The sequence below is a fragment of the Myxine glutinosa genome, chromosome 2, assembly GCF_964187855.1.
Source record: "Myxine glutinosa chromosome 2, kmMyxGlut1.1, whole genome shotgun sequence".
Classification (NCBI taxonomy): Eukaryota; Metazoa; Chordata; class Myxini; order Myxiniformes; family Myxinidae; genus Myxine; species Myxine glutinosa.
Genome location: NC_136262.1, coordinates 160632025 through 160659620, shown reverse-complemented (window position 1 = coordinate 160659620; position 27596 = coordinate 160632025). Strand labels below are relative to the sequence as shown.

The following is a 27596-nucleotide window of genomic DNA, read 5'->3' as shown; positions in this document are numbered from 1 at the left end:
CCTTCCGAGGTCGGCTAATTGAGTACCAGTTCACTGGTAATTCCCTGTTTGTTGTTAAAGGTGGCAAAAAGGGTTGGCGTCAGGAAGGGCATCCGGCCGTAAAACATTGCTTCAAAAAGGGGACCGAAAAACAACAACAACCACGGTTCCCGAAAAAGGCCAACCCCCGCTTTGCGGGGAAAAATGGCCTCTAAAGGTGGTTTTTTTTTTTTTTCTGGTCAATATCTCAGGCACCTTTTGAGCTAGGGAGCTGATATTTGGACATGACAATGACCAAGTGATTTGGCTGTAAAGGGTATTTTTGATTTATTGATTAATTAATTAATCGATTAATTATTTAATTATTTGATGAATTAGTTAATTAATTTTTTTCCTTTAAGTTACAGATTCGGATGAAATGGTGGTGGTTTATGTATTCTTTGAGCCAATTGATTAACTATTTAATTTTTTATGATTATTATTTATTTATTTTCATTATTAATCATTTATTTATTTTCTTTCTCATCTGGGCAATATCTCTAGTCTAGTAGGAAGACTAGGTCCCCCTGCACCCCCCGGAGATATACTTCTAATCAGTGTTTCTAGATTGGAAAAAATGTGTAGAAAATGACTAGCTATGGCCCCAAGCTGAAAAAATGTCCCACATACCATTTTTATGCAAATTACTGCTGCCATTATCAAAAAAACGATTTTTGACATATCTCAGCCAATATTGCAGATAATTGAAAAATGAAGGTGTCTAGACCCATGTTTTGAAGGGCATAGATCATGATAGAACTATTCATAACATGATTACATGTGTCTATGGTATACTAGTATGCATATTAATGCTGTAATTACAAAATAATCAGTTTTACAAATGATAAGGATACGTTAATACTGCAGATAACTTAACATGGTACATAAGGGGTCTAAACCCAGGTATTTTCAAGGTTAAATGTCAACAAGATGCTCCTGAGTCTTGCATAGGGGCGGGACATTGGCAGTAACATTGGTACCACTCAACTTTTCTTCCCACCATTGACTTTGTATTGCGAGAGATTTTCATTTGCTTATTTAAAGGTTTCTCACCCAGCCCACGTAAAATCTACCAACTCCTGCTGTTAACTCCCAAACATATTTTTTTATGTTATCCAATCACAGTGCAGAAATGACAGACTAGAGATCCAAATTAGTGCTGCTATAGCTGCCATTTTACATTTCCATCCATGTAACATGCGCGCTCGCGCGCTCGTATCAATTGGTAATGTCGCGCGCTCGTATCAATTGGTAACGTTGATGTTATTGAATACCTCAGTTGAAAGTTCAGTCTTCCATTCCATCTGTGTGTTGTTCTTGGTATTCATCCTCCAATCTAGCCAGGTAAGATGCTAACTATAATGTTACTCACACTCTTGACTTCAGTTTCTGCATGAAATCATAAACAGGCAGAATAACAGCTGAGCCAGCTAGCACCATGTTAGCTAACGTTAAAGCTAGCCTCATCTATGTACAGTATGTTCCTAATGTCGGTGTAACTTAAACTTTTGTTAATGCCAAACATGAGACATATCTGTTGACTTCTGTATATGAATTGAACCAGAAAGAGGCACGACAGCTGAGCTAGCTACAGTAACTTAGCACAATGTTTCATTGGCCTAGATAGCTAACGTTAGTGTGGAAGAATTTAGATGTTTTAGCTATTAGCACTTTTGATGCCACTAAACATGGTTTAGTCAGCTAAAAAGTACTCTAGTGTAGAACATGACTCAGAACCTCTGTTACCTCACTGAAAACTCAGAGCCTCCTTTCACAGGCACTTTTAACATCATTCGTGATTTCTTATTTGTCATTTAACAGTGATGGTAGACATCGACAGCAAGCATGCCCAAAAGAAAACGGAGTGTAGAACCTGCAGCCCAAAGCTCTCCTCCTACATGCATCCTTCATGTACCATCCATGTCTGATCATGGGGATTTCACGCCCCTCCGTAAAATTAAAGGATCTGCTTCAGAAAAACTGCAACTGCTTCAAAAGATCCGGGATAGACGTCTCAACCAACCGCATGACTCCCCATGTCGTATGCAATCAGTATGTGATCAGATCCCGGCAACTCTTCCTGATGACCTAGAAAGAGTAGGATATCACAGCAAGTGTTATAAGCACTTTGTCCGCCACTTTCATCGTCTGGGAGATGATACAGAACCAGGGCCATCAACCTCATCATGGCATCACTCTCCTCGTAAACCAGGAGGTTCTGCTGAACCCATCTTCCCGCCAGAGTGTATATTTTGTGAGAAAGTTGAGACCAAAGATGCTCATCGCAATACTGAGAGGCCTACAACCTTCCCATCCTTTAAAAACAAAGAAAATGCATGGGAGCAAATCGAAACACGGGCTGAGAAAATGGGTCTCTATCGACTCCATCGAAAGGTGAAAAACAAAGACCTCTTTGCATGTGAGGCCAAACACCATCCGTCATGTTTTAAAGCTTTCCGCACAGCATTCTACAACTATGAGCGTGCGATTCACAGAGCCGAAGCACCAAAGGAGCAGGCTTGCATGTCAGCCGCCCATGAAAAGGCATTCAACTCAGTACTGGAACACATTCAAACCCAGGTCATCCAGCAGAATAAAGTTCTACAGCTTTCTTCCTTGCGCTTGCTCTATGTCGAGGAACTGAAACTGAATGGATATGAGAACTCAAATTATCGGTCAGAGAAACTACTGAAACGCCTACAGAATGACCCAATCAAGGAGCATATCCACTTCACGAAGGTTGATCATGACAAATGTGATGTCATTTCTTTCTGGCTTGTGCACAGCTCAAACATAACAGTTTCCAATGCTCTCGCACGAGCATTCACACTCGGAAGCACAAACAAGAACCAAAATGTTGCCCTCCAACTTCGCCAGGGTATTCTACAGGCTTTCAGAGAGTGTAAAGACCAACCATGGCCACCAACAGCTGAAGACATGGAGCTCAATCCTGAAGACATCCTACCTCCAGACCTTGTCCGCTTTCTCAGCGTGCTAATGACTGGCAAGGAGGGCATCGAGACAGAAAAGGTGAAGCGTCTGGTCTTCTCCATTGGACAAGATCTGTGCCGTGCAGTGTCAGATGGAAAATGGAAGTTACCAAAGCACATTCTCCTCTGTGTGACTGTAAGGCACCTGTTCCGAAGCAAACAGCTCACCACAATACTACACAGGCTTGGACACTCTGAGAGCTACGATTTCGCCTTGGAGTTGGAAACTGCTCTCGCCAAGGTCCTGGATGAAGTCTCAACTTATCGTACACCACAAATTGTGACAGGAGAGGGCAACCTTGTATTCCACTGTGAGTGGGACAACTTGAATAAAACCACTACCAGTGTGCACGGCAGCAACATTGTAAACAGTGCTGGAGGAATCATGGTGCAGGAGGTCAAGCCCGGGTTCGAGAGCAGCAAGGACCGAATGCTACCTACCATCAATAGGTCACAACAGCGTAGCCTGAAGGTCGACACACCAAAAACTCTCCCACCCTTGCACTTTACTCGCGTTGGCCCGAAGTTCCCTGAAGGCTCATCATTCACACCGCCAGCAGAGAATGACACAGTCTATGCCACTACGATGCAAGAGTACTACATCTGGCTCTTCATCAGATACATCGGAAGCTGTGGCCTGCAGCCTGTGCCTGGGCTAGGGGGTTTCACCTCTGCAACTGGTTCTCCCCCACCCAGCAAATCAACAGTCGACTACTGCACGCCTATCCACCAACCGATCACAGACAACGCAGTTGTTCGTGAGCTACTGAAGCGTTCCGAGGCAGCAACTGCTGAGGTGGGTCAGAGATGGGTCCTGAATACATTTGATCTGGGTGTCTGCATGAAAGCCCTTCCCATCATCTGGCGCTGGCCAAATGAATTTGCTAGTCATGTAGTAACGATTGGACCCTTCCACACATCCATGAACTACATCGGGATGCTCACTGGACACAAGATGCGTGGTTCTGGATATGCAGAGATTCTCTTTGAGGCACAACTAGTAACAAGTGGATCTCTCAAAGGTGTACGGCCAGAGTCGCGAGTCATCAGTGGACATTGTCCGTGCCAAGCTGCTACGAAAAATGGTGGGAGAGGACAAGACCCTCACATCCAAGTCCAAGGTTGATCTGGCTCGCCTTCCTCCATGCCAGTCTGCCCTGAAGCCGCACATCCAGCGTGTGAACCACCGCGTAGCATTGTACAAAAGAGCCGATCAACCTATCATCGAAAAGCCAAAACCTTATGAGGAGCAAGGATGGATAAGGACTGATGAAGGACTGTTGAAACCAATGTGGTCCAGTGGTCCCATCCTACCAACCTCACTGGTGGATCTTCTGAACACAGGAGAGCACGAAGAGGAGGAGGAAGAGGAAGGAGAAGAAGAGTTTGACTCTGACGATTTCGATGAAAATGATGATGACTGACTCAGTGTAGAATCACTAATGCTAATGATGTTTATCTAAAACAAGCAAGAGAAGAGTGGTCACATTGAGTGCTAGGACTATTTTGACAGTTGTAATATTTAGAAAAATAAAACTTTGTGTTAACGTCTGTGTAGACGGACCTTAATATGAGTCTATTATTTCGTAAAACTGTGATTATTTTGTAAATAAAGCACTAATTAGCATACTAGTATACCATAGACACATGTAATCATGTTATGAATAGTTCTATCATGATCTATGCCCTTCAAAACATGGGTCTAGACACCTTCATTTTTCAATTATCTGCAATATTGGCTGAGATATGTCAAAAATCGTTTTTTTGATAATGGCAGCAGTAATTTGCATAAAAATGGTATGTGGGACATTTTTTCAGCTTTGGGCCATAGCTAGTCATTTTCTACACATTTTTTCCAATCTAGAAACACTGATTAGAAGTATATCTCCGGGGGGTGCAGGGGGACCTAGTCTTCCTACTAGACTACTCAGGCACCTTTTGAGCTCGGAAGCTAATATTTGGACGTGACAGTGACCAAGTAATATGACTATGAAGGATATTTTTAATTTTTTTATTAATGACTTATTTAATTTAATTTTAAAAAGATACATCTTCGGAAGAAGCACTAGTGGTTTAGTTATGCTATTAGCCAATTGATTAAGAAAATATTTTGTGATAAACTTTTATTGATTTTAATTATACAATTAATCAATTATTGTACACCTCTCCAAATGATGATGAAGACAAATGATGAATTGCGAAAGATGATGGGAATATTGCCTGTGATTGATGCTGTGAAGAGGAACAGATTGAGATGGTTTGGTCATGTATTGAGGAAGGATGAAAGTGACTGGTTGAGAAGAGTGATGGAAGTTAATGTAGAAGGAAGTAGAGGACGGGGAAGACCGAGAAAGACTTGGCTAAAGATGGTGGAAGAAGAAATGCGGGCAAGGGGGTTAACAAGGAGAGATGCAGAAAATAGGGCAAAATGGAGAAGATTGTCATGGGGACCGCAAGGCTAACCCCCGCTCTAGCAGGGAATATGGCCTTAAAATGCATGTTGTGTTGTTGTTGTTGTACACCTCTCCCTCCCAATGCAGTCTCTATGAGCTGCACTGCGGTATTGCCGCGCTGTAGGATATTTAATTATTTGGCACGGGGGCGGTGTACTTTGAATGTATCTGTACTTGTTTTCTTGTTTGTTTGTCCGAGCGATATCTCAGCCATCCTTTGAGCTAGGAAGCTGAAAGTTCGGCACAATAATGAGCAAGTGCTTTGGCAAAAACGGTATTTTTGGTCTTTTTATTAATTAATTAATTAGTTATTTCATTATTATCGATTAAGGATTTATTTATTTCCTATTTTTTCTTCTGGGCATTATCTCTGGCACCTTTTGAGCTCGGAAGCTGATATTTGGACATGAAAATGACCAAGTGATTTGGCTGGAAAGGCTATTTTTGATTTATTGGTTCATTGATTAATTATTTAATTATTTGATTGATGACTTGATTAATTATTTTTTTACAGTTAGATTTGGATGAAATTGTGGTGTTTTATGTATTCTATTAGCCAATTGATGAATTATTTTATGATTATCTATTTATTTTCTTTCTCATCTGGGCAATATCTCAGGCACCATTTGAGCTCGGAAGCTGATATTTGGACACGACAGGACACGACGTCATGCGAACTCCTGCAACCATTTCTGGTGTGTCGGCTGTGTGAGGCTGGCCCGAGCGAGCAGCGTCTGCCACACTGGACACTCCACTTTTAAACTTCCTGTCCCAGTCGTACACCTGCTGCAGCGATAAACACGTGTCACCATATTGCATCTTCATTCTGCGCTGGATTTCACTGGGATTCACACCCTCACTTCCCAAGAAACGGATGACAGAACGTTGCTCTTCCCTGGTGCATGCTTCTAAGGGAGCCACCATCTTGGAACTGCTCTACTGATTTCATACGCTCAATGTTGACAGATCTAAAACAGGCAAAACATGACTCTTACCCATAGATATAACATATGTATTCTACAACTACACACATTACATTCTCGAATTTATAATCGCCATTTTAAGGTTACTTATTGACTGGCCCTCGTATTACCTATTTTGTCCCCATTGTAAAAAAAACACTCCCAGCAGTCAAGACGTACACGCAGCTTGAAAATTGCTATTTTCCTTTTCTTTTTTTTTTCATACAATATCTGCGTTCATGGCAGTGCAGGAAGGTCATGCGACTGAGGTAAGATTGACAACTTGCAGACAGTGGGACAACAGTTGGACATGACTAGCAAGTGAGTGAATGATTGAAGGAATTGTTGGCGAAGATGAAAATAGTAACTTGTGAGTAAAAGAGCTTGGATAGGATTGGATTAAGAGGGGTAGAGATGGATGCCCGGAGGGAAGTGTGGGATTGTACTGCCTCAGGAATGTGGTTCCACAAGTGGGAGAAAAATGCCACAAAGGAGAGCATTTATGCAGTCACCCTGGATTTTGGGGAGTTTAAATGTGAGGGGTTTGCTGGAAAAAGCATGTGTGTGCATCCTTGAGGAACTGGGGCGGGTCGTCTGGTTGAAAGGACAGAGGGAGTGTTACGGATTCGTCACTTCCGTTGTGGTTTTCATCCACTGTAAACATTTTTGATTCCATGTACTATTATTGTTGTCGTTTAAGGGACATAGAGATTACTATTTTCAAAAGGTAAAAAAAGTTAATGTTTTAAATGAAACCGGAACCAGACGATGACGAAGAGGAAGAGGAGGAAGATAAGGCGGAGTGAGTGAGTCGGACAAGAAGCCTAGTTGCTTCGAGGTCTGGAGCGAACGATTGGCGAACGAGAGTCACGAGTGAACTTTGGGTTTCCCAGGAAAGGGATTCCTGCGACTGAGTTATCGCTGTGACAGATCAACCTGCATGTCAGGTTTTTTTTTTTGTGTGTGTGTACAGAGTCGAGGCTCATGAAAGAGCTAACATTTATCAAACAAACAAATCAAACAAACAAGCAAACAAAGTATATAAAAAGGGGAGCGGTCGACAAGATGGGGAGAGAAGGGGAGGAAGCACACAAACACAACATTTGAGAGCAGGGACATCAGGAGATGTGCAGGAGGGAGAGGGCCCAGGGGGAGGCAGGATAGGTATAAAACGCAAGGACACCAATGACTTCCAGGAAAGAAGTCGGCACCTCAAAAAAGTGGGTTTGGGGTGAAATTAGCGGGGGTAGAAAAGATCAAGGTTTTGGATTGGGGAAGATAAGAGATGGTGGTGAACAGCCGTTTTAAAGACCTGGAGGGAGGAGTGGGATTGAAGAGAGTGAGGGAGTTTGTTCCAGAGGCGGGAGAAAAGAGGAATGAAGGAGTGAAGGTGAGCAGAGAGTCTTGATTTTGACAGTTTAACCAGAAGAGGGTTGCAGGCAGATCTTGTGCGACCTGTAGGAATATTTGGGGGACAGAGCCCAGAGAGCTGGGGGAGCAAGGCCGGAGAGGAGTCGGTAGAAGACGGAAAGACCACCAACCTGCCTGCAGTGAGTAAGTGAAAGGCCCTCGGAGATAGCGTCATCGCGGGAGATTCCAATGATTCTGAACGCTTTGGTTTCAACAGCGTGAAGACGAGCTAGGTGTGAGGCAGGAGCACCAGCCCAGAGGGGAGAGCAGTACTCCGTTGAGCCGTGGATGAAAGCCTTGTTTGTGGTGAGGAGCTCAAGTGTGCCAAGGAAGGACTTCGCATGACGGAGGATGCCCAGTCGGCCACTGGCTTTGGAGGCCAGCTTGGAAATGTGGTTTTCCCAGGAAAGATCATGGCAGATAGTGAGACCCAAAAGCTTGAGTGACAGAACTTCTTGGAGAGGATTATTCAGAAAGTAGATGGGAGGGTTGTCCAGTCGGTCTTTTTGGAGAGACATCGTAAGAGTGTGAATAAGTGTTTTCCAAGTAATTCCCAAACACGTAAGAGTGTTTGCGGTCAATTCCGAAGAGAATCGTTGGAGTGCCGTTACGCCACGAGAACGGGCCGTTGGCCATTTGGACTCGCGCGCTTTGCGCATTGCTCAAGGTTTTTCACTTCGTTTCAACCATTTTCACCGCATTCAGACGTTAATCTGGTGTGCGTGTGTCACGTGACTTTTGAGTGGGAAATCTGCGGTTCGCCGATTTGGAGCCGTGGAACATCCATACCCGAGGGTGTGATTTCCCAGTCGCCTTGAGGGCACCTTTGCGCAGCTTTGGCAGCGGGGCTGTGACTCATCCGAACGGGATTCTGGTCTCGATTAGACATTGTTCTGACGATCGCTGGAGCGGATCGACTTTGGCTTGATGCCTGAATAGAGACATTGGGGAATGTTCTTCTTTTCGCTCACTTGGAGCACAGTCAGTTATATTGTACGAACCTGATGGTTCCATCATAGGAAATATATTGTTGCGGATATGGGATTTACATCCATTCATATCCGCTTGTAAATATTCCCCTATTTCCCCAATACTTCCCAACTATCCCCAATCCCCCATTCCCTAGTCCCATTTTCTGTAAACAACACTCTGTAGAACCGACCTTCCCCTATTTCCCCCATTAAATGTCGCACCCAGGTTCACCACATCTCACGTAGACAACTATAGGACATCTTGCTAGTTATTCTTAGTCTATGTCAGTTAAGGACTCGTTTCCATTAATTCTGACTCTTCGTTGCACCAGAATGTGATTGTATGGCACCGTTAGAAAGTTTAGGACCTCCCAATACCTCCCCGCAGCTCTTCCTCATGGTACAACAACAACAACAACAACAACAGCGGCGGCGGCGCGGGGAGTGTGCGTCCTGACTCCGGCTTGGTTAGCCGCCATTGAACATGTGCTCCGACGGCGTTACCACGCAGGGGCTCGCTGTCAGCTCCTCGTCAAGGGCGGAGCCCGGTAACCCCCCGCACCCAATAGAAGTGGCGGACCGATTCCATCTGGGGCGGAGCTAACGAGCCGAGGGCGTGTCACTCCCCGCTGAGCATGCGCAGAAAAGAGGGAGGTGACGTCAGATGCGCCCCCAGCTTGGAGAGAGAAGACGCCACCTCCAAGCGCTGAATACCTCCCCGCATCTCTGGACCGGACCGCGTTTGATTCTGCCCCTGAGCCAAGGTGCACCTTGAGCTATCGACTGCCTGCCCTTCCTTGCCATCAATCCCTGTGTAAGTCAGTCTTGTCCCGTTTGTCTGTGGTCTGTCGGGGATAAGATAAGACTGTGTCTAAGTGCCCATCTTTTCTGTGCTTTACCTCTTACCGTGTAATCTACCCGTTTCTGCATCACCAATATTATATCCTCCTCCGGAGGTCTTGAGAACTGTACCCCCTTGTGTCGTTGCATTTATCCCAGCCGTTGTGTCCTTTCCTTCATTGATTTAGCATAGCGCGATTCGGTCAACGTCGAGTGGAATCGGGCGGGATAGGGTTCTAATCGGGGAGTAACTGTGCGGACGCGGTAATACCAAACCGCTCGGTAAACTAACATCTAAAACCGCGTCTGTAACAATATATTGGTTGTACAATTGATTACTATTGTTTTTGTACTGTTATTCTTGTGTGATCTTAATACAATACTTGTTTGTTGGTAACAATTGGTGTGGCTTCACCATTGATCTTTGACATACAGAATAACACATCTTTCTGCCGTGACTCCTCTCGGGCCTCGGAGGTACCCTCGTGACCGGGGTTTGGGGAGGAGCACGTAACAGAAATTGGGGGCTCGTCCGGGATAGAATTCCCTAACATCCTCATCCGGGATTAAATTCCCTAACATTCATCTGGGATAGAATTCCCTAACATTCCCAAAATTCCCAAATTTGGAATTTTTCTAACATTCCCAAATTTTTCCCAAAAAAAAAAAATTGGAAATTTTTTGTGTGAAGGTTAACAGGTGTTAACTGATATTCACCATGGTGTTTGACGCAGAAAAGTTTGCGGCGTCCCCTAATGAGGCACAGTTCCAAGCGTTAAAAAAAATCGGAACTCTTGATATTGGCCAAATATTTTAACTTGGAGGTCCGAGTTAATATGAAGAAAGCAGAGATGCAGACATTGGTGGTAGAATCTCTGGTGGGACAAGGAACATGGAAAGAGGTAGCCTTGCATTGGTTACCCGAGGAAAAAGAAAATGTGGAGCTCCGGAAAATGGAGATGCAACTGCAGAGCCAGGAAAGGTTAAAAGCAGAGGAAAAGAGAGCTGAAAAAGAACTCGAGGAGAGAAGAGCAGAGGAAAGGAGAGCTGAAAAGGAACTCGAGGAAAGAAGAGCAGAACAGGAACGAGAACTCGCGGAGAGAAGAGCAGAGGAAACGAGAGGTGAAGAAGACAGAAGAGCAGAGGAAAGGAGAGCCGAAAGGGAGTTAAAGGAACGTGACATGGAGTATCAGAAGGAACTTAAACTCAAGGAGCTGGAATTAATGGGAGAACGGAGAGAAGTAGCATCCATGCCGGCTAGTTCGACAACTAGTCAGAACACTTGGGATGTTGGTAGGCATGTGAGGCTGGTTCCACCCTTCAATGAAAAGGAGGTAGCCAAGTTTTTTTTACATTTTGAGAAAGTGGCTCAAATGCTAAAATGGCCTGTGGGGTCCTGGACTATGCTCGTGCGAAGTGTTCTGGTGGGTAAAGCTCAAGTTATCTATTCTGCTTTACCGATTGACCAATGTGCAGATTATGAGGCAGTGAAGAAAACCATTCTCAAAGCCTATGAATTGGTCCCTGAAACTTACCGGCAAAAATTCAGGAATGCCAGGAAGAGGGAGAGTGAGACCCACATGGAGTTTGCCAGAATGGAGGAAACCATGTTTGATCGGTGGTGTGACTCGAAGGGGATTAGGAAAGACTTCAACCTGTTGCGACAATTGATCTTGGTGGAGGAATTCAAACAGTGTGTCCACGCGGACATTAAAGTACATCTGGATGAAAAGAAAGTACCAGAGTTGTATGAGGCAGCAACCGTGGCAGATGACGATGCCTTGACACACAGGATGGGGTCCCACAAACCTAACTTCCCGCCTAGAGTTAGCCAGGGGAGTTATGGTAAATCAGGGGCGGAGAACAAATATTCATGGAGGCGGCGGAGAGATGACTATGGGAACAAATCTGATACCGCGATTTTTAGGGATCAGAAGACTACAGTTCCAAGACAGACTTATCTTCCGGGGGGCCCGAGGCAGACCTCGAGTTTTTCCTCCGGGCCTACTTGCGCTTTTTGTAAGAAACCTGGACATTTGATGTCCCAATGTTACGCCCTGAAAAGGAAAAATCAGGAGCGGAGTCAAACTAGTGCAACTCCGAATGCATTGGCCAATGCGAGAAATCGTCCTTGGAGGACAGTGCCTTGTGAAGGTTCCCATGCCAAAGTTACGGCATCACAGAACGACCTTGTTCAAGAGGGTTACAAACCTTTTATTTCAGAGGGGTTTGTGTCACTGGATGGAGACTTAACCAACCAGAGACCTGTTAGGGTATTGAGGGACACAGGAGCACATCAATCTTTGATGCTTGAGGGCATTTTGCCATTGTCAGAGAAGACGGCAACTGGTGTTGGTGTTCTTTCACAGGGGGTTGGTGGCTATGTTAAAGCTCCACTTCATGTCATCCATTTGAAGTCTGATTTGGTGTCAGGACCGGTCACCGTAGGTTTACAAGCCACTCTTCCTGTAGAGGGAATCTCTTTTGTTATCGGGAATGATTTGGCCGGTGGTCGAGTTTCTGGTAATCCGATGTTTGTTGAAAAGCCTAGTATGGAAAATAACACCGCACAGTTAGAGCAGGAGATTCCGCGTATCTTTCCATCCTGTGCCGCGACTCGTGCTATGGGTTGGAATCGCTCTGAAGAGAAGGAGAAGGTACTGACGTCACGCTTTGCACAGGCACGTCTTGTCAAGTACCCTGAAACTAAGTGTCAGCACACACAAGTCATGGATGGAGGCAATGTTGGCAAGCTCTTTGTAGGTGGACTGAACTTTGACACAAGTGAAGATATTCCGGACTCTATCTTTGGCAAATATGGACCACTCTTGGAAGTGCTGCTGATAAAAGACAAGGAGACGCAAAAGTCGAGAGGGTTTGGCTTTGTCACGTTTGAAAACACAAAGGATGCCAAAGATGCAGAAAAGGATTTGAATGGCAAGGATTTGGATGGTCGGACCATAACAGTAGAGAAGGCAGGCCATGGGTGTCGAGGGGGCTACAGAGGTGGAGAACGTGGAGGGGTGGCTAACTGGCTATGGCTCCCGGGGTGGGAGTTGTAGTTTTGGTGGCGGCCGCAGTCGTGATTACTATGGAGGCTCCCAGCAGCAGCAGCGCAGTTTTGGCAACTCTCGACAGGATGACTATTATGGTGGTAGCCGAGATGGGGACCGCTACTCACGGGACTACAGCACCCGACTCTACAACTGTGATTATGATTTTTATGATCAAGAGAAGAGTTGGAAGCACTTAGTGCTCAGGAGCAGCCGAGCCAAGATTCCTACACGGATTAACCCGTGAACTCCGCGTTCCTAAATGCATCCATGCAGTGAATACTTCCAGGCCTCACCACCCAACCACCATGAAACCTGGCTCTCAGCTCGGCCTCCTTCAAAAAGTGCTATAGATTTGCTTTGCTTTGGATTCACTGATCACACAACCCCTTAACCTTCATTCAAAAAAATGAAAAATTAAAATCAGAGGTTGATGAGATGGAGTTTGGCTTTGCAGGAGTTCAACTTGGAAATTGAGCAGGTAAAGGGCAGGGACAATGTCATTGCTGATGCTTTGTCCAGAGTGAACTAACTTTGGAAATTTTTGTAGGTTGTTTGGAAGTTTTGTTGCTTTCTTCTGGGGAATATTAATTGTTGTTGCTCACGTGAATTGATAATTTGGGTGTGAGTTTTACTTTTGTTTGTTAAAAGAGTTTTTGCCTGCAAAGAAAGTTTTCACTATGTTCAAACTTTCTTTCTTGAGGGGGGGAAGTGTTACGGATTCATCACTTCCGTTGTTGTGGTTTTCATCCACTGTAAACATTTTTGATTCCGTGTACTATTATTGTTGTCATTTAAGGGACATAGAGATTATTATTTTCAAAAGGTAAAAAAAGTTATTGTTTTAAATGAAACCGTTTTAAATGAAACTGTCAACCCTCGACTCTGATTCTGCAACTGGACCTGACGGCATCAGCCCACGCGTCCTAAAATCCTGTTCTTCCGCTCTTTCACTCCCTCTATCTGTTCTCTTCACCCTCTCTTTTGCTCAAGGTCATCTGCCATCTGCTTGGAAATCTGCCAACATCACCGCTTTGCACAAAAAAGGTGCAAAAACAGATCCCAGCAACTACAGACCAATCAGCCTTCTCCCAATTATCAGCAAAGTCATGGAATCCATCATTGCTTCAGATATGAAATCTTTCCTCTTCTCCAATGGCTTGATCTCTGATCATCAATTTGGTTTCAGACCTGGTCACTCTACTCTGGACATGCTGCTTCTGCTTTCTCAACAATGGATGGAGGTCCTCAATGCCAAACAGGAAATTAGAGCTGTCTCCCTTGACATATCACGTGCCTTCGATACGGTCTGGCACCCCGCTCTGCTCACCAAACTCTCCTCTTTTGGTATCCATGGAAATCTCCACGCATGGCTGGCGGACTTCCTCTCTAGTCGTAGTCAACGTGTGGCCCTGAATGGGTTTCTCTTATCTCCTCTTCCTGTTCAGGCTGGAGTTCCCCAAGGCAGTGTTCTGGGCCCTGTGCTTTTTCTGGTCTTCATCAATGATCTCTCTGACTCTCTTGAAAATCCTCTCTATCTCTTTGCTGTTGACTCTACTCTCTGTCGCTCCATTCTTCATCCCTCAGATCGGCAGTCTGCAGCCTCCTCACTCTCTGCAGACCTGGACAAAATCACAGACTGGGCAAACAAGTGGAACATGTCTTTCAATCCTGACAAATCTCACACTCTTACGATGTCTCTCCGAAAAGACCGACTGGACAACCCTCCCATCCACTTTCTGAATAATCCTCTCCAAGAAGTTCTGTCACTCAAGCTTTTGGGTCTCACTATCTGCCATGATCTTTCCTGGGAAAACCACATTTCAAATCTGGCCTCCAAAGCCAGTCGCCGACTGGGCATCCTCCGTCGTGCGAAGTCCTTCCTTGGCACACCTGAGCTCCTCACCACATACAAGGCTTTCATCCGCAGCTCAATGGAATACTGCTCTCCCCTCTGAGCTGGGCTGGTGCTCCTGCCTCGCACCTAGCTCGTCTTCACGCTGTTGAAACCAAAGCATTCAGAATCATTGGAATCTCCCGCGATGAAGCTAACTCCAAGGGCCTCTCACTCACTCACCGCAGGCAGGTTGGTGGTCTTTCCATCTTCTACCGACTCCTCTCTGGCCTTGCCCCCCCAGCTCTCTCTGGGCTCTGTCCCGCAAATATTCCTACAGGTCGCACAAGATCTGCCTGCAACCCTCTTATGGTTAAACTGCCAAAATCAAGACTCTCTGCTCACCTTCACTCCTTCATTCCTCTTTTCTCCCGCCTCTGGAACAAACTCCCTCACTCTCTTCAATCCCATTCCACCCTCCAGGTCTTTAAAACAGCTGTTCACCACCATCTCTTATCTTTCCCCATCCAAAACCTTGATCTTTTCTATCCCCGCTAATTTCACCCCAATTCCACTTTTTTGAAATACCAACTTCTGTCCTGGAAGTCCTTGGTGTCCTTGTGTTTTATACTTCTCCCACCCCCCCCCCCCCCATCCCACGACTCCTCGCCCCAAGCCCTCTCCCTCCCACACATCTCCCTGCTCTTAAATGTTGTGTGCTCTCAAGTGTTTGTGTGCTTCCCCTTCTCTTGTCTTCCGCTCTCTCTTTTTATATATTTTGTTTGTCTGGTTGATTTGTTTGTGAAGTAAATGTCAGCTCTTTCACGAGCGTCGATTCAGTACAAAAAAAAAAAAAACCGGAACCAGACGACGACGAAGAGGAAGAGAAGGCAGAGCGAGTGAGTCGGACAAGAAGCCTAGTTGCTTCGAGGTCTGGAGCAAACGATTGGCGAACGAGAGTCACGAGTGAACTTTGGGTTTCCCAGGAAAGGGAATCCTGCGACAGAGTTGTTATCGCTGTGACAGATCAACCTGCGTGTCAGGTTTTGCGGTCGATTCCGAAGAGAATCGTTGGAGTGCCTTTACGCCACGAGAACGGGCCGTCGGCCATTTGGACTCGCGCGCTTTGCGCATCGCTCAAGGTTTTTCAGTTCGTTTCAACCATTTTCACCGCATTCAGACGTTAATCTGGTGTGTGTGTGTCACGTGACTTTTGAGTGGGAAATCTGCTGTTCGCCGATTTGGAGCCTTGCAACGTCCATACCCGAGGGTGTGATTTCCCAGTCGCCTTGAGGGCACCTTTGCGCAGCTTTGGCAGCGGGACTGTGACTGTCATCCGAACGGGATTCTGGTCTCGATTAGACATCGTTCTGACGATCGCTGGAGCGGATCGACTTTGGCTTGATGCCGGACTAGAGACATTGGGGAATGTTCTTCTTTTCGCTCACTTGGATCACAGTGAGTTATATTGTACGAACCTGATGGTACCATCATCGGAAATATATATTGGTTGTACAATTTTTTAATTTTTTTAAATTTTTTTTTGTACAAAAAGTCGAGGCTCGTGTAAAAGCTAACACAGAAAAACACAAAAGCATGAACAGAAACAGAAACACACATGAAACGTAACAATAAAGGGAGCAGGAGAGAGGGAAACGCAACAATAGTTGAGAACAGGGACATCGGGGGATCTGTGGAAGGGAGAGGTCTGGGGTGGGGTACATGGGATAAACAAGATGGACACTACTAAGTCTGTCAGGAAAGAAAACAGAACATGAAAAAGGTGGATTTGGGGTTTTGGGGTGGATCAAGGCAAAATGGCACAGTTAATTTTTTATACTTTGAGGAGTAAATGCTTCTAAGTTCATATGATGCAGCATGTTTGTACTATGAACTATGGAAAGGGCTGACAGGACAGTTTACAGCTGGGTCTGGATTGCAATCCACACACTATGCCAACCCTCAGTGGAATAGCATACACTCACGTGCCAAATGAAACCCTTGATTCTTGAAATATGCAGTCGGAAGTTACTTGTGTTTAAAGGAGAATGGCTGATTCTTGGGTGTTATCCTCAACGATGGACGTTTCCTTTGTCCCAGCTCTCTGCGTGTACTCGCTGCTCTTCATGCGATTTGCATACCGTGTGCAACCCCGTAACTGGTTGCTCTTCGCCTGCCATTTCACCAATGAAACCTGCCAAGCGATTCAGGGTGGGAGACTCATGAAATACAAGTGAGTTTGGCCATGGTTCGATTCCTTGTTGTGGAATGGACTCGTGACCAGTGAGGCTGGGCAACTATGGGATTAAGCATTTATCGCTATTTTACACGTTGGGCTTTTGTTCACATCTTACTACAACTAGCAATGGTACCCACCCTACGGGGGGTGGGGGAGCTTCAATTGGGAAGCCCAAATGAAAAGGCAAAATATCAGAAATTGAAGGCTTTTTTATTTTAAACGATTTATATAAACATCCGTTGAATCATATCACACACTAAAATTGATTACTATTGTTGTACTGTTATTCTTGTGTGATCTTAATACAATACTTGTTTGTTGGTAACAATTGGTGTGGCTTCACCATTGATATTTTACATACAGAATAACACATCTTTCTGCCGTGACTCCTCTCGGGGCTCGGAGGTACACCGTGACCGGGGTTTGGGGAGGAGCACGTAACAGGAGGAAGACTGGAATAGAGGCTGTAGAAAACCGAGAGGCCACAATGCAATCATCTATAAACGGGAGATCAGCAGACTTCATACTTTAGCTTCTTTGTGGAAGATAATCATGATGTTGAGAGCTCTGATTTCCAAAGCATTCAGGAGAGAAAAGTTAGAAAGGCGGGAGGGTGAGGGCACGACCGGCCCATGGCCCATAGGGAATAGCTGTGCTCCATTGACTTGAGTTACAGACAAAGGCTTTGTCGGTCATGAGACGTTCATATTTATTAAGGATGGACTTGATGTGACAAGATGCCCAGTCTGTATCTGGCATTGGGGTCAGCTTTGATACTTGGTCTACCCAGGAGAGGTTGTGACTAATATTGAGGCCCAGAAGTTCAAGAGACTGAACCTCTTCTCCTGGCTAATTAAATTTTGCAATGTACTAAGTAGTCGTTTTATGAGATGGTCCTTCTGCTTAGAGTATGAGATTTGCCTGGATTTAATGGCATTTTAATTTGTGAGACCCACATCTGACCATTTTCACATCAGCAAAGAGGGAAGCAGTTGCAACATCCCTGTTGTTTGATTGGGTTACAGTACGGGATCAAATTGAGTACAGTAATCTGTAAAGAGGAAAAAAGTGTTATCCAAGGCATCACATGTCATTTAAGTAAAATGAAGAATAAGACATTGCTTGAATTCTTCAGTAGAGTTCTGGAACGAAGTTGTATGGACACATGAGAGCAAGAATAAACCTTTACCAAAGCAACGGAAAGGCAAAATTGTGGAGAAAGGAAGGAACTGCATCTGATCCAAATAATTCATTTTTTAATTTTTTTTGTATACAAGATCGAGGCTCTTGTAAGAGCTAACCTTAATGATAAAAAAAACCATAAACGGACACATAAAACATATAATAAAGGGAGTGGGAGACAAGATGGGGAGAGAGAGGGAAGCACACAAGTACAACAGTAGAGAACAGAGACATCGGGAGATCTGTGGGAGGGAGAGAGCTTGGGGTGGGGCATGGGAAGGGGGGGGGGGGTGAAGGGGTCGGAGAGGTATAAAACAAATGGACACTGCTCGGACTTCTAGGAAAGAAGTCGGTATTTCCACAAAGTGGATCTGGGGTGAATTAATGGGGGTAGAAAAGATCAAGGTTTTTGGAGGGGGGGAAGATAAGAGATGAGATGGTGGTGAACAGCTGTTTTAAACACCTGGAGGGAGGAGTGGGATTGAAGAGAGTGAGGGAGTTTGTTCCAGAGGTGGGAGAAAAGAGGAATGAAAGAGTGAAGGTGAGCAGAGAGTCTTGATTTTGGCAGTTTAACCATAAGAGGGTTGCTGGCAGATCTTGTGCGACCTGAAGGAATGTCTGGGGGACACATCACAGACAGAGCAGAGGGGGAGCTAGGCCCGGAGAGGAGTCGGTAGAAGACAGAAAGACCACCAACCTGCCTGCGGTGAGAGAGTGAAAGGCCTTCAGAATCGGCTTCATCGCGGGAGATTCCAATGATTCTGAAAGCTTTGGTTTCTGCAGCGTGAAGCCAAGCTGGTTGGGAGGCAGGAGCATCAGCCCACAGGGGAGAGCAGGATTCCATTGAGCTACAGATGAAAGATTTATATGTGTTAACGTGCCAAGGAAGGACTTCGCACGATGAAGAATGCCCAGTCGGTGACTGGCTTTGAAGGCCAACTTGGAAATGTGGTTTTCCCAGGAAAGATCATGGCAGATAGTGAGACCCAAGAGCTTGAGTGACAGAACTTCTTCAAGAGGATTGTTGAGAAAGTAGATGGAAGGGTTGTCCAGTCGGTCTTTTCGGAGAGACATAGTAAGAGTGTGAGATTTGTCAGGATTGAAAGACGTGTTCCACTTGTTTGACCAGTTTGTGATTTTGTCCATGTCTGCAGAGATTGAGGAGGCTGCAGACTGCCGATCTGAGGGATGAGGTATAGAGCGGAAGAGAGTGGATTCATCAGCAAAGAGATAGAGTGGATTTTCCAGAGAGTCGGAGAGATCATTGATGAAGATCAGAAACAGCACGGGGCCCAGAACACTACCTTGGGGAACTCCGGCCTGAACAGGAAGGGGGAGATGAGAGAATTCCATCCAAAAAAAAGGCATGGATGTTGAATTATCTGTAAGAATTTGCTTAATACATCAAAGATGAGCCTCGATCTTTTATACAAAAAAAAAAAAATAAAAAAAATAAAAAAAAAATAAAAAAAAATAAAGAAGTCGAAAGATTAAGATAATGGGGTTGTGGATGATGGTCCAGATGTGCTTGTATTTTCCTGTCCTTTCATGGTTGCATAATATAATTGCCACTGAAACTCTTCACTTGTTCATCAGCTGTACAAAATGTTCTCTAGGTACATTGTGACGAACCCTCACCTGAGTGATTTCACAGGTGTTTTAATTTTGCAAAGGAGCAATCTAGTTAAGACATGCAGGTGAGTTGGTAGGGAAATGATGTTTCGAGAAGATAGAAGGGTTGGAAATTATTTTTGGGGTTTTTTTGGACATGGGGAGGGGGTGGGGGGAGTAGGTGGGATGCGGTTGAGGTCAGGATTTTGATGGAGTGGACCCCACAAGGTAAGGAGTGCAGTGACACAGATAGCCGGTGAAAGGGAAACGCACTTGGACAGAATATACACGAACAAGCCACATTTGTTTGATTACGTGTGTAATCTGTCTGCTATTTCACTTTTGCACAAATATCGACATTGGTGAATTTGTATTCATCTGCTGATTGGTGTCAATAAGTGAACTCTTCTTTCTAGTCAGTCAAGTAATCTTTGATGGTATTTTACTTTTGTTGTTTATCATTTATGTTCTCGACATGGCTGTGTAGAAAAAGTATATTTGAGGAAATTTTCTTTGTTCCTATGTGGGCCTCGTCTTTCTACTCCACCATCCACTTCACCCGTTGCAACTGTCTGTCATGGAATGTTGTTAGGTTTCGCATTCTTCATTGCACTTGCGATGAAATCTGTTGTTGGATGTTTTCCTGTGGCTTTGCGAATTTAAAATGAACAAGATATTTTCAACAATAACAGCAACCTAAACTTCTCGATCAACTGCCTTTTTCTGCTGCATTCTGATCACCATTTCCTATTATTTTACTTGCTGATGTTAAAAAAGAAATTCTCATTTTCTTCTTTCTACAATTTTACTTTTGTTCATGTCTGGCTATGTTTCCAGATTATTCTTTTTATTCTTAATTAAAGCATTATTTTGATGTTGCACTCTTTTTGTGTGTGTTCTTTAATGTGGTGTGGAATATTTGGGGGGAAAAAAATGCAACAAAAATAAAAGACCAACGAGCCTTGCTCAAATTATTGTACGGATTGGTCGCCAAATTTTCAGGTGGCCATTGTGGAATTTTACTCTGTTTTTCTCATTCTGTTTCGAGTGTGAGGTTAGAAAGGAAATGGGGGAAAGAGTTTGGGCTAAGTTAACGTTGGGACTTGAGTAGATGGTAACTGATTACTGATCGCTACTGGTAACTGATCGTTTCCTTGTATTCTGGGCTGGCAGGATGACAAGGTTTTAAACTCCCCTCTGAGTTTTTTTTTTTTTTCTTCTTCCCCATACTGAATCGAGGCTCGTGAAAGAGCTAACATTTATTTCACAAACAAATTAACAAGACAAACAAAATATATAAAAAGAGGGAGCGGAAGACAATATGGGGAGAGAAGGGGAAGCACACAAACATAACATTTGAGAGCAGGGAGATGTGTGGGAGGGAGAGGGCTTGGGGGGAGGAGGCGTGAGGGGGCGGGGAGAGAAGTATAAAACACAAGGACGTCCAGGACAGACGTTTGAGGACGCTGAAGGAGGGGTGGAGTGCAGGAGAGTTTCGGGAATGTAGAAAAAAGGAACTGTAAGAGATGGAATTTTTTTTTGGAATGAATAGATTTGATGAGCAAGTCGAAAGCATCCTTTTATAGAAGAAGAACAAAAAGGTGTTATAATATACGACAGAATAGTTCTTCAGGGGAAAGTTTAAACATTTTTAACAACGTGATCACGAACAACGTGGTCAAAGAACGAACGAACAAATAAGAACAACGAATAAGAGCAGAGAAGGAAATTATTATTATTATAATATATATTTTTTGAGTTGAGATTTTAAACAAGGAAGTATGGGGTGAAAGACTGGGACAAAAAACAGAGAACGGAAGTAATTGCAGCGCAATCGACGAACCGCTGAGAGAAAAACAAAGCCTCAAGGTCGGATACGGAAGCCTACTAGGCCTCAGAATACGCGACACGAATTAACCGACGATTTTGTATACAGGTATGAAAAATTAACACCGATAATCTTACTAAAGACACACTATAAGTACACACACCGAAAGATAGATACAGTTTCGACAAAAACACAATTGTGAAAAAATTACTTAACTTCGAAAGCGTGAGCGCATGGACAGCTTCGAAAAAACGTGACCTCCAATCTTGAAGCAATTTGATGCCAATCAAATTATCCTGGGTTCAAATATTGACCCATCTGTTAACTCATCCTGATGTTTCACAGGCAGGACTAGATGTCAGTGCGCACCATCCTTCGGCAGGACATTAAACTGGGCGTCCCATCTGCGAGCATTAGTTATATATAAAAAAAATAACCACCTTTAGAGGCCATTTTTCCCCGCAAGCGGGGGTTGGCCTTTTTCGGGAACCGTGGTTGTTGTTGTTTTTCGGTCCCCTTTTTGAAGCAATGTTTTACGGCCGGATGCCCTTCCTGACGCCAACCCTTTTTGCCGCCTTTAACGACAAACAGGGAATTACCAGTGAACTGGTCCTCAATTAGCCGACCTCGGAAGGATGACAGGCTGAGTCGTTAACGTAGCGAGCATTAGTTGGTGTATGATAAAAATACCATCTTTGGCAATGAGTGGGTGTGTTATTCCAAGCACCCTGAACAAATGCTTCTAACCTCAACTTAGAGGCAATTGGTCTCGTTCAGTCTTTGGCACGAGGTTACACTGCTTGCTGTCTGTGTGTGGCTGCTGTATGGGCTGCAGCTTCTACACTTTACTCTCCAGTTTTCATATGTCACATGTGAATGAGCGTCTTTGGTTACAAAAGGCAATCCATCATTATTAACTCCACCATTGAAGATGGATGGAGGTTATGTTTTCCTCTTGTTTGTCTGTTTGATGTATTCGGAAGAAATTTGGTGGAGCGGTTGGGTATGTGACAAGGATGAAATGATTAGATTTTGGTGAAGATCTGGATCTGAAAATTTAAGTGATTCCTCACCATTGAGTGACAGGACCAAAATGACAAGAGAGTACGAACAGATTAGCACTGAATACAAGTGATAACTCGCTTATAAGGACAATTTATCATTTCAATCAACTCAGAAGTCCATAAGGACTTCCACATTTTCCATGACAGGGACAGTAAACATCAAGGCACCTTACGTTAAGTGCAGGTCGTCGCAGGTTGGTCGGGTCCAAGAGTGTCATCCACCACTCCTAATTTCCCTTTATCCCATTGGGCCCATCAATTGCCCCAAACATTTTCCTTTTTCCGGCCCTACTGGCAAGCATGTGGATTCGCCTCCTCCGGCGACCTCTACTACACTGCTGCACTTGGCTATGACAGCTCCGCCCCCTTACCATGCGAGGGCTATCGGATAAGTTGAATAGCCGAACCACCAACATAGGCCCACGAGTGTCGACAAGGGTGCGACCCACCATCAATCCCTCGGCCACCTGTGAGGACCGCGACTCCATTAGCCCAAGCTGGACAATGTGGTGAGCACTTGCTGCCAACTCCACTATTCCCACGGCCTCGGACCAGTGCGTCGCATCCCCCAGCCACGTCCCATGCGCCTCCAAGTCATCTCCCAGTCTGACCAATTGCAGCCCCTCAGTACCCAACCACATGTGACTTCGCCCAAGGTCTAGTTGACAGTCGTGTTCCACCAGGAAACTCAATCCCATAAGACATTGGTCACACACCTCGGCCACCCAAACCACCACATTGACCTTGAGACTGCCCAACTCCATCCTTATCACCCCACGGCCCAATATTGGGGCCGTCACCCCCGTAGCCAGTTGAAGGATGTGTCCTACTAACCTATCAATTTTGTCCCAGCCTCCAACACTTTGGTCTAACACACTTTGATTAATAATGGTGTCACTGGCCCCAGTGTCCACCACGGCCTCACAAAATCCCCCCTCAATTTTGCATCTAACCTTCAAATTACCCTTGCCAATTTTTCCACAATTCACTGCTTTCACCAAAGAAGGTCGCTTCTCCACTCACTTGCCAGCCGAGCATGGGCCCCGTATGCTCGGCTCTTTCTCGTTTCCCAATTTTATTCCCAATTTATGCCAGGGCTTTCTTACCAAGTCGAGAGCCCATAAATCACAACGGAACATCGGTGGAAGCTCATGCTCATACCATCACATTCCACAGATGCTCCAATCGTCCAGTGCGCTACCTGTCCATGTCGTTCCTGTCCATGCAGTTCGACCCGCGTCCATAGACCAGCACAGCATGGCAGGTCACCACATGCTGGCTGTCCCAGAGTCTCAGGAAGAGGCTGCCAGGCCGCATGCTCGGGCGGTCACCACATCAAGCCATTATTGGCCGTCCGTGGTGCCACCACCAAAACGCGGCCCACAACACCTCCCCCAAGTGGTCCTCCTGATGCATGATGGTCGGTGCCCGTGAGAAACCACCTCAGACCCCCGGAGGTCTCAACCCCTTCCTGGGTCCGGTGGCCCTGCCGGCCTGGGACACTCGCTCAGGCGGCGCCCCGATGGACAAAGGACGGCACACTCCACCAGACTCCCTGTGGGGCCTGGGTTTTGAATAATTTGGCCTCGTGTGGCCAACCACAGCTGCAAGTTACAACCCCTTTTTCGGGTTTTTTTGCCCATCTCTGCAGCTGTTCCAAATTCACTAAGGGGATTGTTTTTTCCAAGACTCTTTTTCCCGACTCCACTATGTCTGAATTCGGCTCGTGACCAATACAACCCCCCCCCCCCTCCCACCCCCAGCTGGGTGCTCAATTTCGGAGCCGCCTGTGCCCAAATGTGGCTCGTGGTGAGGGTCCCCAGGGTCACCTTAATCTCATCCTGGAGATGCTTAATGGACCGACTCACCTCGTCTTGCAGATTCTGTTAGACTCGAGCAACCTCTCCCTTGATGGTATTGTCCCAAGTGTTCAGCAGCTCCTGTAACATTTCATCCATCCTTTCGCCAGTCACTTGTTGCCCTGACAGGCCTCTATCAATTAACACCCGCTCTTGTTCTGCTACATGGAACCCCAATTCCTTCATCTCTTCCTTCAAACCACCACCCTGGTGCTTAAAAATTCCCCATTCCTCTGCCTGCTGTTGCATTCTGGCATCCACACATGTGCGATAGCCCTCCAGGTCCTTATTTACTTTGTCAATTCTTTTATGTGTCGACCCAATTCTCTCTTGCAACTTTGCCCACATTCAAACAGCCTGGGTTTTACCCTCTTCTATTTTCAATGTCATTTAATCCCGTTTTACTTCAAATTCTGAAGCCAATTCTTTCTCCATTTCCCCAAATTTCGTCTCCAATTTCGTCTCGAATTCTCCCAGTCTGTCCTTCATTTGGCATTCCATTCTTCCCTCTGTGCCCTCAATTCGTTCCCCCAGTTCTTGTTTATTCCCTCTTTAATTTCGTTCACTTGATCAGTGGTCTTTTATTTTCCCCTTAATTTTGCCCTGCAATTGTTCCTTCATTTCCCTCATTGCATTCCTTTGTTCATTAATTCCCCCTTTTATTTCCCCGCATTTCATTCCTTTGTTCAATCAGTTCATTCATTCCCTCAATTTGTTTGCTCTGCTCATTCTGAGCATTCATTTGTTCATTCATCTCCTTCATATCTCCCTTCAATCCATTAATTTGTCCCTTCAATTCTTCACCATTGACATTTGTTCTTTCATGCCCATTAATAATTGAACCAAAACCTGGTTGGACATCGCACCTGTTCCCTGCGTCTCGTTTTCCGCTATTGTGGAGGAGGGAGGACTGATGCTCGGGATTGAGGAGTTTCCAATTATATCCTTGTAAAACTCTACTCCGGACTCGCTTCCTTCCACCCCGGTCCCTTCCAGCTGCTCCGCCATTTCGTGCACGTCTGCCATTACATGCAGTGCAGCTTTCCCCGCACGCGCTTAATCTCGTCAGGAAGAAAAATAAATTTCCCTTAAATTTGGCAACACGCTGTTTTGTGTTCTTTCCCAACACCAATGTGACTAGAAATTTGGACACCCCGGTCACTACGATCGACCCTTCCTCCTCCTCCGAGAGAGAGACAATCGTCAAAAATTGGATTTCAAATTTTTCCAAAACTCAGATCGCTTGGATCGTGGCTGTGCTGATGGATTCAAATCCTCTTGACACCAAATGTCCTCAAAGGGTTTCAATCCCACTTCTGACACCAAATGTCCTGTCAGCCCAACGGTTAACACTGCATGGTGATGAATGACCGTAACGGTTTTAATTCCGTGACGTGTAACTGAAATTGGTGGTCAGTTTGCCGTGTGCGGGGCAGGAACCAGGGTGCTTACCTGTACGGAGATCACGGGGCTTATACTCGAACCCACAAACAGAAATTCGACAAGGAAAATCAACAATACAACAAATAATGGTTTAATGAAATAAAGCTTGGCAATGTAAAAGCTGAGGTAAAATAACTTTTCTACTTTGAGGGACCCTCATGCTGACACAAAAACACACAATGGGAATGATTAAAGAAAATATATTGTTTCGTTTTATCCTGGCCGGCACTGAGCTTTGCGTCCCAAGTGGTTAGTAGGAGCTTCCTGGTCGTCGAAGCTTGAAGCCCCACAGGTGGGAAACACACAAGATGGCCGCTCCTCGGCACCACAAACGTGAGGTCCTTTTTGAGGGCAGTCCTTCCTCGGGTCCCTCTGCCGTCCAGGGAAGACCGACAAACCGCCACGAACACCTCACGATCGCAAAAGTCCACACAAGCTCTGCAAAGTTCTCACGCTCGCACCCGAGACAACAACCGCCATCACAAAAGCGACCGACTGGGAACAAAGCCCAGACAGAGAGAGAGACTCTTCTTCTTCCTCCTCCTCCACGATCGCACACAAGCCAGAGACAAAAAACGACCGCCTCCTCTGAAAGCCAGCACGAGAGAGAGAGCGAGACATGCTTCTTCCTCTTCTTTTCAAACCGTCTCGCTCTGATTCACACTGTTCAATGTCCAAGCTCTCTCGAAACACCTCATGGTCTTGCCTGACCAATGACGAAGCTCGGGCCTTGGCCCTTCGGTAATGATCCCTCGGAGGTGGAGTTTAGCCATGTTCGGGTCTGTCGGCTGCCATGATGATACAACGGACGTTTGCTGTTATTGTTGTTGTTATTGTGGTGGAAGTAGTAGTCAGAAGAAGAGTGGACATATGTTGTGTGCAGGAGACGAGATGGAAGGGAAGTGGTGTGAGAATGGTGAAGGGTAGGCAGGGACAGAAATACAAGTTTGTGTGGCAAGGGTGCCTGGAGGACGTGAATGGTGTTGGTGTCCTGTTTTCTGAGGAGTTTGTAGAAACGGGGAGATTGGTGAAATCCGGTTGAAGTGGGCTGGACACTTGAGGTGGATGGAGGAAGAGAGAATGACAAAGACAGCAGATAGGGTGAGGGAGAATCATCAGACTATCATCCTGGTGTTTCACAGGCGGGGTAGCCTGTTGTTGGCTTCATGGTTAGGTTGTCTGACTTGGTATCCTTGGGTCCTGAGTTCCAATCCCAGTTGGCTGTTGAACACCAGATGGGGTTGAATGGGCCTGTCATCCTTCCGAGGCCAGTGAAAAGAGTGCTCGTGTATTGGTAAAAAGGAGCACAACTGCACCCTCAGCCAATGATGCTACCTGCAGTCCTGTGCTGCATACGAAAGAAAAAGACAGGCAGGGTTATTGGACATCAGTGTGTGTGCCGTCCCTCGGATGGACGTTAAAAGGGCGTTCCATCTGGTAGCAATTGGTGGACTTTGAAGATGCCAGGGTGTCCTTCACAAAGTGCAAACAAGTGATTTCGGGCTTCCTGACAGATTAGAAACTCCTACACTAACCAGCAGGGGGCGATGCATCAGCGGTACATCTGCCTCCTCAGGCAATGATGCTTCCTGCACTCCTGTGCTGCAACGAAAGAAGAGACCGGAGCAGGTTTACCACTGATGCAGTGCCCCCCACACCCCCGTAGTTTTTTTTTCTTTTTGGTATACTAAGTCGAGGCTCGTGTAAAAGCTAAAAATAATTTGTAATTTTTAGATTAGAGCAGGCATTTCTAATTTGTCCAGAATGCCGGAGATAGCTCACCTGCTCTTCGTGAAGGACACGGATGGGTTTTTCAACGTTCACCATAGACGGGACACC

The 27596-nt window shown here is 45.5% G+C and overlaps 2 protein-coding genes across 14 annotated transcripts in view; both read left to right on the top strand.

Moving 5' to 3' along the window:
* Positions 1-16764, top strand: part of LOC137418735 (CUGBP Elav-like family member 1) — a 68418-nt gene extending 51654 nt beyond the window's left edge. For 6 of the 13 annotated variants that reach the window (XM_078771881.1, XM_078771879.1, XM_078771880.1 and 3 more), the window contains one exon: positions 6081-10449. The gene's annotated coding sequence lies outside the window, so the exon portion shown is untranslated. Of the gene's footprint in view, positions 1-6080; positions 10452-16631 lie in introns of those variants that run through there. The other 7 variants (XM_078771873.1, XM_078771872.1, XM_078771871.1 and 4 more) reach the window with 4 other exon arrangements.
* Positions 10481-20442, top strand: LOC144890676 (uncharacterized). The gene is made up of 2 exons (XM_078771870.1): positions 10481-19366; positions 19432-20442. The coding sequence occupies exon 1, from the start codon at positions 10481-10483 to the stop codon at positions 12704-12706; it is 2226 nt and encodes a 741-aa protein (XP_078627996.1). The 3' UTR covers positions 12707-19366; positions 19432-20442.
* Positions 20443-27596: the final 7154 nt, after the last annotated feature.